Below are 13,042 nucleotides of genomic sequence, written 5' to 3'. Positions count from 1 at the left end.
CACGATGTGTGGCCATATGGGGATATGATTTGGAGGGGGTTTGTGGCCGGGCGCTTATAATAAAACCATCACTTTTAGCTATAGATTTAAGAAAAAGGTATCTGTCATGTATGACCATGAGGCATCATGAGTGCAGACTGGATATCGGTGTGAGAGTGATAATTTATTAGCTTGCCTTTTTAGCTCATGCTATTTATTTGAAATATGAGTGAAAGCAGAAAAACTTTCATGCCACATGTGTGTTCCCATGTACAATTTCCTGTGTGCAGTGCATGTGACTTTCACTAAGATTGATTGCGGCAATTTTGATGATTCCAACACTTTGGCGTACACCAATTCTTATAGGTCTACAAAGTACATTTTTTCTTCTTCTTCAATTTCATCTCAAGAGATAAGTGTCTTTCACAATGTAATCGCATTACCAACTCAACTTTTCCTTTAGATTTTTACATGTTTAATTTCATGGTGGCATTTTTAGGAGTTGATAAAGTCAATTTTAGAAGTATAAGTCCACAAAAAGCAGTTGGGCTATGCAATTGCTCATACATGTATGCTAGCCATACATGTTTAATACAAACACATGTAAAGAGAGAGATGAGATTTTGAATACTTGCAAAATTGTAAGCAATGCAACTCATGTTTAGGTATTAATTATTTTCACTTGGCCATTTTGTATGTATTCTCATTTAATTCTTTTTCTTTTTCTTTCTGGATTTCCTTCAGGTCTATAACCACTTCTGCTACGAATTGACCATCCACCTGCCTCTCATCAACTGCAACAAAGTTTACGCTGACCAGATGTTTCACAGAAAGACATTCTTCTTATATGATCTCTACAGTATAACCTGAAATCTGCAGAATTTTTTACATCGTAACAATCGCTACTGTTGGAGGTGAGTACCAAGAAATGTAACTCTATGCCTATTAAATATGCGTGTCAAATTAGCGTTTCCAAAATCAAAGGCAAATACGAGGTGTTTTATCCAAATTTGTGAATAAGAGATTTGCATCTGTGGAGTCACCGGTGGCATTACCACATTTGTTCTTGACAACAATTGCTCCACAGTCAATTATCTTCACTCGCTAACTCCCCTAACCTTAGACTAAAAGCTAAACCCAACCCTTACTCTAAATCGAACCTACACTATCCTTGATGAAATATGACCTGGAGCAACGTCACCAAAGCAAATGTTGGATCATCTCACCAGTCATTGATTGGTATGGGAGTGAAGCGCAAAGACAAGTGCATTGCATACTTGACAAGGCAGCTGACAGATGAGTTTGTTTCAAAAGTGTTATTCATGTGAAAATTTATTTGGGTAAAAGGCCAGCAATTAGGCCTTTAAAAAAAGATGTTGTATTGCCCTTTAGGTGCCAAAACATGGGTCAGTCGATCAGAATTTTTTTTTTTTTTAAACTTTTTTCTTCTTTTTTCTCCCTCTTTGGGCTGATATTTCTCATTTTTGAATTCTTTGATATTTTTGTTCTCTATAAAATCGGTAAAAAAAAAAAAAAAAGTTTTTTATTTTTTTTTAAGCCAACCGTAGATTTCAAGATTTTGGGGTCGGTCGCCAAGGGCAATACAACATCTTCTTTTTTTTAGGACTTATGTAACTTGTGCACAGGCACAGGTATTTTTTTACATAATGTAAGAGAAAGTTCAACAAAAAGTTTGGCCATGCAAGATAATGCGCTGCTGCCAAGCTTTGAAATAAGCGGGCACAGGGCACAAATTTGCGCTCGTAAAGTCACCAATTGCGCCTGTAAGTCATCTAAAACTAGACGACAAGGCGCCATTATTTGCCCTGGAAATGCGCCCAATGGTAGGCACGTTCATGCGGCACTAGATGGCACTAGATGCGGCACTGAATGACCAAATGGCTCGAAGGATCAAGAAAACAAATTGACAAATGGAGAAATAAACTGGCATTTGTATAGTCATTACAGATCCATCAAGATTTATTTGTTGATCTAATTTATCATATCATCTCTAATAGAATTTAGAATTCTCTCATTGACAAGAATTAAGAACACATACGATGTTCCCAATCGTAGTTGCTTTCATTTTGCCAGCAGCCAATCTAACATTGTTTTGGCAAAAATCTAGCCGGCAAGCTTTCCATCGCAAACCTTTTGTGTTCCGCCGAGAGTGGCGGAAGGTTTGTGAAAATTGATGGTATTCGCATTATGAAATTAACATTGTGGCCCGAATTCACAAAGGAGGTTTGTCGACAAACAAACCTCCTTTTGTTATTTACAAACCAGGTTTGTAAAAAATGCGTAAAAACGTGTCATATGACGTACATAAAACTCTGTTTGTCGACAAACTTCCTTTGTGAATTCGGGCCAGTATGTTTAAGCTTAAATAAATTGTGTAATTAGTTGTCGTTATCTGTTTTGGAAAATTGCCCCTTGTTCTATTTAAATCCCTTTGGGCAAGGGGCAACTTTAAAAAATAGTCCCTTAGTCTTGACTGCTTATTTCAAGGCTTGGCTGCTGCTGTAATTCTGTTCAGAGAAATTGTTCCTCTGCTGTTCTCTTCACAATCTGAGAAATAGTCTAAGGGTATGTTTATGCTCAACTGATCTGGCATCTGTTACGTGTATAGTTCAAAACACGGTTGCGTCCTTTCTCACTTTAGTAGAATCACCAAAAAACGACGATCACGATCGCTGATCGTAAACTCACAAAAAGGTGCGTTTACAATTTGTAAACCTGTTTAAATGGGGTCAACGCACTGACCTCTAGTGGGTCTATGTATCATGCACAGTGCAGGTTTGCGAATCCAGCTGCAAGGCCAATTAAGGCCACCCAGGGAGAATTGCCTGGAGAAGCCAGAGAAGTGAGCATAAACGATACACCATGGAACTGCGATTACGATGAGCGTTTACGATGAGCGTTTACGATGAGCGTTTCAAATAATAATAATAATAATAATAATAATAATAGCCTAATGGTCCACTCCAAATTTTATTAAACCGAAACGGAAATTCTTTTTGCCCAATTGATCGTGAGCCCGGCAGCCACTGAGCAGCGCCAGATCGACGTTGCTCTATCCCTTATTGTTGAACGCCAAACAAGGTAGCAACAACTCCCATCTTTTAACGTCTTTTGGTATGACGCGGCCGGGGTTCGAACCCACGACCTCCCGGTTGTGAGGCGGATGCTCTACTGACTGAGCCAACACTCATTCTCCCTTCAAAATTGAGCTTAGACGCACCCTAAGGCTCTGCATCGCTGTTACCTATGATAATAGCAAAGTGCATATATTCTTAGTCTTTGTGTACCAGAGACACTCAGCGAGTATAATGTCAATACTGTCAGTGTATCGCAAGGTTTCACAATGACTTGTGTCAGTACAGTCTTTTAAAATCAAAGAAACTAGTTGTTTTTTTGCCTCCATTTTACACTCATGTGACTAAATGAAAAGCTAGAATGGAACAGGAAGAAATGTATACTTTCATTTTCAGTTATAGGGGATATGAAAAGGGTTTAGTTCAAACATTTAGATTGTGTGAATCTCCCACCGTGTAGGTTTTTAAAATTTTATTTTCAGCTTTTAATTTTGATCAGGGATACATTTATTGTTTTGAATGGTATTCTACGAAATGCTGCCACTCTCACTTTAACCCCATTTTACTCTTACACATAGACTACTATATCCCATGGGCTCTTTGTTATCAAGGCTAAGTAAAAAGTTAAAATTAAAGTTCAATTTGTTCTCTTATCAGTCAATCATTAAAAAGATAACAATGGCAATAATATATTTTGTAAAATGTACAGATGATTCTAATTTATACAATCATAGGATGAAAGGAAAAAGGAAACTACAAAAGTGTTCCTGTAAAACTACATGTAGCCGTAGCTGTGTTGAAACACTTACAATCTGGCTTGTATAACAAAAACAGCTGTAAACTTAAAGGGGACTTAACCTCTCGACTATTAAACATTATCATGACATAGAGAGTAGATTAATGTTTCATTTGACATAAAAAGCGTTGCTGTAGGCCAAATAATTTGTCTTGCAAGTACAAATAGACCCTACTTCGTCTGCTCCCCAAGGAAGATGCCATTTTGTTGAAATTTCTCTCAAAAACTTCTGGGTTGTGACGTATCGCAAAAGAACTGATGTAGCGCGCTTTCAAACATGGTGTACTGCCAAGTGTTTGGTTATAATAATTGTTCCCCGAAAACCAAGGGAAAACCGTTTCTCGAACACAGACCAACACAATCGCAATGAAATATTCAAGCTATAGTTAGCAGCTCTGAAGGTGGAGAAATTTCTGGACAAAAAGTACAAGTACGACGGGAAAAACGATGTGATCTGCAGTGATTATTTTACAGTGTACAGCAGGGAAACGTAGGCAATAGCTGTCAAATCCATGCAATACGTCACAGAACGGGCCGTGCGCAATCACAATGGCGACGTTCTGAAAACTTTCAGAGCCGCGATAGACAAAAGATTCCGAAAAGGAGTTTCGTCCTCCTTTTCGTCAAATGAAAGATCCAAACTGAAATTTACATGTAGTCTAAGGTTAATTCCCTTTTAAATGGTGGTATTTTAAATGCTCAATGGATGATTTTACGTTCTCTGCAATGAGATGTAAAAATAACTCTGTAAGTTGGAGCTACACATGTATGATCGGGTCAGCGGTTTGGCTCCCGATATTGGTATCGGGTCAGCAGATCGGGAGGATTGATTTTTTTTAATCTGCCTCCAAAACTTGCAAAAATTTGACAATTTTAAGCACTCTAATACCAAAAATCACTCATACCTTGGATAATTCTCTCATTTGAATTTGTTGTAGTTTTTATTGGGAAGGGGGGGGGGGGTATTCTACAAGATAACTTGAGCTAAAGAAATTGTTTTCTTTCTCAAATGTGAACTTTGATCAAAGTATTGGGCCCTTCCCCTATATTTTTTAACATACATGTCCAGTATTTTTCACATGGTTCTATACTATGTCTGCATATTCATAATCTCAAAGAGCCTTCAGACACAAAATTATTATTTAGAAGTACTTGTGAAATAGGCACAGGCTGTCAGAAAATTTGCTGTGGTGGTTTCCTTGTTTGATGACTGTAATTCAATCTTCTGCAAACTCTGGTTGAAACTAAGAAACTTGACTGATGTTGATCATGACTCATGAGTCATAGAGAGGTCTGAATTTTAATCAGAGAATATAAATGACATGTGCAAAACTTAAGAGTATGTTTAGACTAGTACATGTAAGTATTGCCAGTACAAATAGACCATGAATATATCTGTGCATACGACTGCGAGTACATGTCTGAATTTAGTGCAATACATAATAGTACTGCCTTCACTGGCAAGGACATTTATTATGCGTAGACTGCGGACATTAGTATGCTCAATCCCATGAACACAGGAACGTACATGTACAATGCACTTGTACATGTGTGCATGCAGTGAACCCAAATTGAAATGTGTGTTGCAGTGCATGACAAATAGAGGGCTTCTATACAGTGTAGTGTACATGTATGCTCCTTGTATGCATTATAATGACCGTAATGTGTGTGTTCTCTTCTTCATGTTCTGCAGGTGCACATCAAGACCATTGCTTGCCATGTGTGCCTTTTGTGGTGCAAACCGCAAGACGTCTGCAATTCTACACCAGAAGACATTCTTATTGCTACTCAAATGTAGGATAACCACCTTCCAACCTAAGTAATGAGCCAGCCACTGTTTGACCCTTCACCTCTCATCACAAGTCATCACAATGTAGTCATGGCTGCAGGGACTGAGTGAGTGTGACATTGAATGGCCATTATAAGCTATTTAAATATATTTATGGAATGCTAAATGATGGTCACATTGTTGTTCTGATCATGGGGCTGAAATGAAACAATAATTACTCACACAAACATACATTTATGACCTGAAATTCTCATATAAGATATATGGCATGTACCTACATGTTTGTATAATTTGGTATTAGTAACAACATTTAGCTTGCAGGTGAATTGTGAATTTTCGATTCTGAAGATAGTAGTCCCTACTGTACCCAAGATATTGATAAAAGTTTGTTGCTGCAATGGAAATAAAGACATTTTAATAACATTAAAAGTAAGGAAATTAAATTATATCTTCTTTGAGTCTGCTTAATGTTCTAAAGAAGACAATCTTTATTCAGTATATTTTTGTTTGTTAAAAGTAAGGAAATAAAAATTATTTATCTTCTTTGATTCTTAATTACCGGTATGTTTTATTGTTTGTGCAATCAACAGTATCTACACCGTACATGTAGATAGATATAATAAGTAAGGGTTGTATTGAAAATAACTTTTTTTGAGGAGATGTGAAGACAGTTTCCAAATACCTTGAACTCCAAGTTGAATATTTTAAATTTTCATTATTATGAGCAAATGATTTTGCTTTAAAAAAAAGGATGCACTTCATTATAGATTCTTTTATACATCTTGCCATTAATTAATGGAGGGATGATTTTGACAAAGGAAGAAAAGCATGTTACACATGTACATTTTAGGCCTTTGTGAATGTGCCATTTAACATGTACAGTGTAATTAAATTGTCTTTTTTCAGTTTCACATGTTGTATTTAATGAGCAAACTTAAAATGTTTTAGGCTTTTAAATTTTCTTTTTCTGATAAAAAGTCTACATTTACATGGATATGGACATTATCATATCTTGTACATACCGGTACATGTTTGTAAATAACTTTTTTTTTAAAATAGAAATAAAACATAATGAACAAGTAAAGAAGAAAGAAGCAACATTTATAGTTTAAATTTTAACATAGAGCTGAGAGTCACATTTTTTTTGCACATCAATAAAAAACAAACAAACTAAACTGTAGCACATGTAATTTGTAAAGTGCATGTGCATGTACATTGTAGATCTACATGTTATCCTCTTATTACCAAGCACTTAGTGGTGATCCGCAATCAGTATGGTACATGTATGTGTCATAAAGTCTGCCATCTGTCATTGAGTACATGTTTTTCATGTCCATTTGCAATACATTTTGTTTTCCACCTGGAAATCTCTCAGCATTGTGTATTTGTTACATACAAATTTATTTATTTATGTTGTTGTTTTTTGGGGGGTAGAATTTCAGGTCTTTTTTTCAATAATGTTTATTTGCTTCATCCTTTTGGTGTCATATGCCATATGATTTCTTGAACATTCCAATGTTTTACTACCCTTTGTCTCAGCAGTGTTGATGCAGTGGACCAACCTGTGACAAACGGGGATGTGAAGAGTCAAAGCATTTCAGCTCAGAGCACTCACATGTCTATGTCACACTATCTTGGTCTACCCTATCAGGTAAAGAATAATCACTTATCATTAATTATTATTGTGACATTCTTGGTCTAAAAAATTAACTTTGAAATAAAATGAAAGTACTGAATGATGATAAAATTTAATCCAACAAATATCTTAATCTTTTTATGTTATTGATGATAGATGTTTTTGTACTGCATTATGTTTTGAAATCATGTCAATTCTCTTTCTCCATTTGTCATTATGAAGAGGAAAAAATCTTTCCTTGAATTGCACTTTTTTCTCTTTTTTTTTGTCATGAGAAAATGTTTTATTCACAATTGTGATTGTCAGTTTTTGTGCCAAGGAATAGGAATTACATTGACAAGAAGTAATGTCAAGAAGTTATGTAGTGTTTGGAATCTGAAGATAAGCAAATATTTCATTGTTAATTTGCAAATGTCAGTTTTTTGCCAAGGAATAAGAATTACATTTACAAGATGTTGACACGAAAGATGGACAATTTAGTCCAGTTCTTTTTTTATTCTGAAAGATTTAAATACTTATACTGACTAATCCAAGGTATAAACTGCTCTGATATTGCTACCAGCAATTTCCATGATGAATAAAAGTTATACTCTAGTGTCCTTTCAAGGTTTTATTGCTCTTCTTAAGTACCATTCCTTAGTGAATTGTGCCTGCACATACTGGTACTCTCATAGACTATAACTGTATTTACACCTTGTGCAGGTGTGGTAATGTGATCTATGACATGAACTCTATTGTCCTTGTATTTTTTTTGGACCACATTATGTTAGGGAAAATGATATAGATTATCATAACGAACTGAAACTGAGCAGAATTACCACGTAGAAATAAAAACAAACAAACAAACCACTGTCTCTTTTAACTTTAGATGAATACAGTCAGCTTTGCGCAGACATTAATAAGAAATTGTGACTTATTAAAATTTAGATTTGTTATGACAATTAATATTGTTTTACTAACATAAAAGCTAATGTGATTTTCAGAATACCACCCCTGGATCATACTTACTTACAATGCACCTCTCATTCATTCCTTCACCTTTCAGGATCATAATTATGGACAGCCTCCGCCACCTACACCACCTCAGTCTCCCCCACCCACCCTAGACGCCATTCCTGTCCTCCCTCTCGCTACCATCTATGAAAATGCTAATCCCTCCTTCACCCCTCCAGAAGACAATGCTGAGGTCCAGAATAATGAAGGAGACACAAGATGCATCTGGTAAGTTGGTGACATGGTTTCATTTCCCCCTTTTCCCCATTTTGAATAGAAATTATGGTGTGTTTGTTCTAGATGTATAATTACAAAATTATTAATTTTTATGTTTGGGAAGAGGAACCATCTTAAAGTTATTTGGTGGTATTCTCATAAGTTAAGCCGGGACTAAGTCCAGACTAAACAAGAATTTTAGTTCACACTTCTATGGAATGCTAGGTTTCATCTTCCTCCTTCAATATTCATGACAAATCTACCAAAGACTTTGGTGAAATTCAGTTCATACTCATATTATCTTTTTCTTCCCATTTCATTGCAAAATTAATTTTTTGGACACTTTTCATTGAAGGATTAAAATAATCTGAAAAGGGTAAATGAGTTGGCAACAGGCACTTCATAAAAGTGTGGACTAACTTAGACTACTTAGTACGCGCTACCAGAATACCACCCATTATATTTATCAGTATTTTATTTGGATGATTTTTTCAGGATATATTGAGCATGTGGGACATTTATAGAGGGGTTATTACACTCTGTTTGATTTTGAAAGATCTGTCAACAACAAAGTGTCAACAGAAATTACATGCTATCAAATACAAGGCATCAACACCACTTTTGCAAAAGATTTTAAACTTTTAATTAGAGCAGCTCTAATTAGTTGATTTCACATATCCAATGGTATGGATAATAAAGAGCAAGACTAATATGAAATTCAATTATTTACATGTTATCCACACTAACAAAATGGCATTGCAACTCTTCACACATTCTGATCAACAAAGTTCTTCTAACAATATGTTGAAAAGATAAATGACTTTGTTTATTACCCCTGGTCAAACATGTCCATGTCTCCCTTCCGTATTGCCGACTGCTGTTTTTATGTTTTGTTTTGAACAGGAAACACTACTTAATACACTGCAGCCTCCCTTACTTTCATTTTCTCTATGCTAAAGTGTGTTGCCACCCATTTCCTCTTTCAGTACCTTTGACCACGATGATGGCTACATGATCTGCTGTGATAAATGCACAGTCTGGCAGCATGTTGAGTGTATGGGACTAGACAGGAATAACATTCCAGATGTGTACTTCTGTGAGAGATGTGAACCAAGGATGGTGGATCAACAAAAGGCCCTTGAATTGCAGACCATCAAGCGCAAACACATTCGTGAGTGTCTGAGATATTCTACTTTTTTGCATGTCTGATATGCATGATGTTTTATGGAGGCAGCAAGTTTGTAATTCATACTAAAGTTATTGATGATTTGTGAGCATTTTCTTTCCGATGAGGTTCTGAATTATTGATTTCATTATTGATTTAATAATGATCTCTGACACAAGAAAAACATATGCCAGGGGTGTAATATGTTGGCTGTAGACATGGTGATGATAGTACAGTTCAGAACCATGCTTTGGATAGTGGCTGATCCCCCCAAAAAATTTTGTGAGTGTAATATACACAGATTTGCCTGTTTGTGTTTCAATACCTATGTTTTTTCATATATACAGACATTTATTTATTTGTGATCTGGTTTTTAAGGCAACCACTTCATTTTATCTTGAACATTAAATTTGAAAAATACTACTACTTTGCCTAGGAAGTTTGAATACATGTCTTGTAGTTCCACTGTTAGTCCTATTATCAATAGCATGTTGCAACCTATATTTTTGATGCGCAGTTGAACGATTAGACAGCAGTGATGATGACAGCAAAAGGAAGGGCAAGAGGGCCAGATACTCGTCCATCTCCAACACCCCAACCAGTCTCACTCTCACCTCAACAAAAGGAAAGAACAAAATGAAGAAGAAAAAGAAAAAGAAAGAAAAGGAAAAGGGCAAGGAAAAGGTGAAGGAAGAGGAGAAAGATCAGAGACAAGAAAAACATCACAAGAAAAAGAAAAAGAAGAAGGTATGGTTTTATATGTAAATTCTTGTATTTGTGTATCATAGTCAACTTCCTGTTTCGCACAAAAATCCCCACTAGAAAAATCTGGACTTTGTATGTGATGTAATAGGGAGATAAAGAAACAATTTTTAATGTTTTTATTTCTATCTTCATGATTTTGTTTTGATAGGGTGTGCAAGAGATTGTCAGTTGATGGAAGAAAATCAAACTTGTAGTGTGGTGGAGGGTGCTGCCAGTACTGAGAGAACCATCTGAAAGATTCTTAAGCATGTTTAAGTGATTTATGCAATTATTGAATTTTCCAGTTATAATGAGATATATTCATATCGTTTGTTTTGAATCTAAGGAAAACAGATGATCTGGGATATTAACACATTTGTTTCCTGTCATTCCATAATAGATCAGCGCCTGTGTTAAAAAAAAAAAAAAAAACTTTTGTTGTCCGAACACTTGTTTGTTGTATGTCTCTCATTCGTCCTTGTCTTTTTATGTTTTATTTGTTTTTCTCATATCATTCATGTACCCTTATGCATGTGGCCAAAATCCTAATCACCTCTCTGCACTGTGGACTGCAAACCAGCAGTTTGATTTGACTTTGTCTTCACAGAGAAAACACAGGAAGAATCGAGGAAGGCCAGAGCCAGGAATTGGGGATTTGCTTCTCCATGGAGAGCAAATGTAAGTTTATTTCTCAACATATTCATTTCCTTATTCTAAGTTTGCTCTAATTAACAGTATTTTCAATTGTGCTATCAGTTAATACTTTTTTATGCCTCCGTTACGAAGTAGCCGGAGGCATTATGTTTTCGGGTTGTCCGTCCGTCCGTCCGTCCGTCCGTCCGTACGTCTGTACGTACGTCTGTACGTACGTCCCGTTCTCGTGATCACGTTATCTGAAGAACGGATCAATGGATTCCTACCAAACTTTGGTCATATATGTATCTAGCAAAGTCGATGAACTGATTAGATTTTGGGGTCACGAGGTCAAAGGTCAAAGGTCACAGGGCTCATTATGTATGCAAAAACAGCTCGTGATCGCGTTATCTGAAGAACCGATAGATGGATTCCTGCCAAACTTTGGTCATGTATGTATCTTGTAGAGCCAATGAACTGATTAGATTTTGGGGTCACGAGGTCAAAGGTCAAAGGTCACAGGGCTCATTATGTATGCAAAAACAGCTTGTGATCGCGTTATCTCAAGAACCGATTGATGGATTCCTGCCAAACTTAGGTCATGTATGTTACTTGCAGAGCCGATGAACTTATTAGATTTTGGGTAACGAGGTCAAAGGTCAAAGGTCACAGCGCCCATTATGTATGCAAAAACAGCTTGTGATCGCGTTATCATTAGAACAGATTAATGGATTCCTGCCAAACTTAGATCATTTATGTATCTTGCAGAGCCAATGAACTGTGTAGATTCTTGGTTCATAAGGTCCAAGGTCATGGGCTCATTATGTATGCAAAAATAGCTTGTGAGCGCATTCTCATTAGAACTGACAGATGGATTACTATTTAACTCTGGATATCTTGCAGAGCCAATGAGCTGAGTAGATATTAGGATCATGAGGTCAAAGTTCAAAGGGTCATATATGTATATGAGAAATTGTTTGTAATCACGATATTCTGAGAACCTGTTAATGGATTACAATTGAACTTGAATTTGAAAAATTTCTTCTGTTTTGGTTTGTAAAATTGCTCTATGACGGAGGCATCATTTTCGACTGCGCGCAGTCGAATTCCATCTAGTTTAATACTTACACTGTACTTTTTTGAAATATTTTTAAACAGTAGTAACAGTATAAGAGAATCTACAGTATTGGACACCCATGCACTTTTATAAGTACTTCATGGCTTCCTTAATAGTTCCTGTTTAGGACCGTTAATGACATAACGGTCTAGGCATTCTGTTTGATAACTTGATAAAATAGTCGGTTGAGGAAGGGCAGCATTTTATGGATTTTCTGATAGTCAATCTTTTGAATTTTCATGAGCAAATTGATAGTAATATTGAAGTGAGAGCAACAGCTTTAGTATACAGTCCATGTATATGAAATGAACATCTGAATATAAAGAGTATACATTTTAGTGTGAGCAAAGTAAACAAAACTGAAAGGATGATTACTATTTTTTAAATGTACCTTATAAGAATGGGAATGATTTCCTGCTTGCTATCATGATTGTGCATGATCTACTGTATTCCTCTTAGGACTAAGCTTATTACATGTATATCAAAGATCAGAGTTGAGCATCGTTTTGAGGAAACCCCCCTGTGTGAAGCAGGATATTTGTCATCAGACAGTTATAATAGGTTGATCTTTGAAGTGCACTCCAAGCCCACATCAAAGCATTTCCTCTGAATAATGGTCCTCTTCTGCACTTAATAGCCACAGTACGGCTAACAAGATTGACTCTTACCTAGCTGCTGGCTAAGGGCTTGATTGATTCTAATGAAGTATTATTGTTTTCAAGCGGCTGTATTACATTGCAAGGACAGCTGTAGAAAGATTGTTAATTTTTAAATACATTCAGATACTTCACTGTTATACATGTACCAAGTCCTCCACAAAACAGTGATTAGTCTTGCAGATGCTATCATTTTTAATGTAATGTTGCTTATTTCATATTT

At 36.1% G+C, this 13,042-nt stretch overlaps 1 protein-coding gene across 6 annotated transcripts in view; it reads left to right on the top strand.

The window, feature by feature from the left end:
- LOC580083 (serine-rich adhesin for platelets) overlaps positions 1 to 13,042 on the top strand; it is a 35,559-nt gene that overhangs the window by 4,072 nt on the left and 18,445 nt on the right. For 4 of the 6 annotated variants that reach the window (XM_030972378.1, XM_011678250.2, XM_011678245.2 and 1 more), the window contains exons 2-8: positions 724 to 893; positions 5,564 to 5,766; positions 7,199 to 7,310; positions 8,341 to 8,516; positions 9,491 to 9,675; positions 10,187 to 10,416; positions 10,994 to 11,091. In XM_030972378.1, the coding sequence (XP_030828238.1) occupies positions 5,693 to 5,766; positions 7,199 to 7,310; positions 8,341 to 8,516; positions 9,491 to 9,675; positions 10,187 to 10,416; positions 10,994 to 11,091 (875 nt within the window). In that variant the 5' untranslated portion in view covers positions 724 to 893; positions 5,564 to 5,692. The remainder of the gene's footprint in view (positions 1 to 723; positions 894 to 5,563; positions 5,767 to 7,198; positions 7,311 to 8,340; positions 8,517 to 9,490; positions 9,676 to 10,186; positions 10,417 to 10,993; positions 11,092 to 13,042) is intronic. The other 2 variants (XM_011678247.2, XM_011678248.2) reach the window with 2 other exon arrangements.

This window comes from Strongylocentrotus purpuratus, unplaced genomic scaffold, assembly GCF_000002235.5.
Source record: "Strongylocentrotus purpuratus isolate Spur 01 unplaced genomic scaffold, Spur_5.0 spur5_scaffold_6, whole genome shotgun sequence".
NCBI lineage: Eukaryota > Metazoa > Echinodermata > Echinoidea > Camarodonta > Strongylocentrotidae > Strongylocentrotus > Strongylocentrotus purpuratus.
The sequence above is the reverse complement of the archived record's forward strand: the minus strand, read 5'-3'. Positions and strand labels throughout refer to the sequence as shown.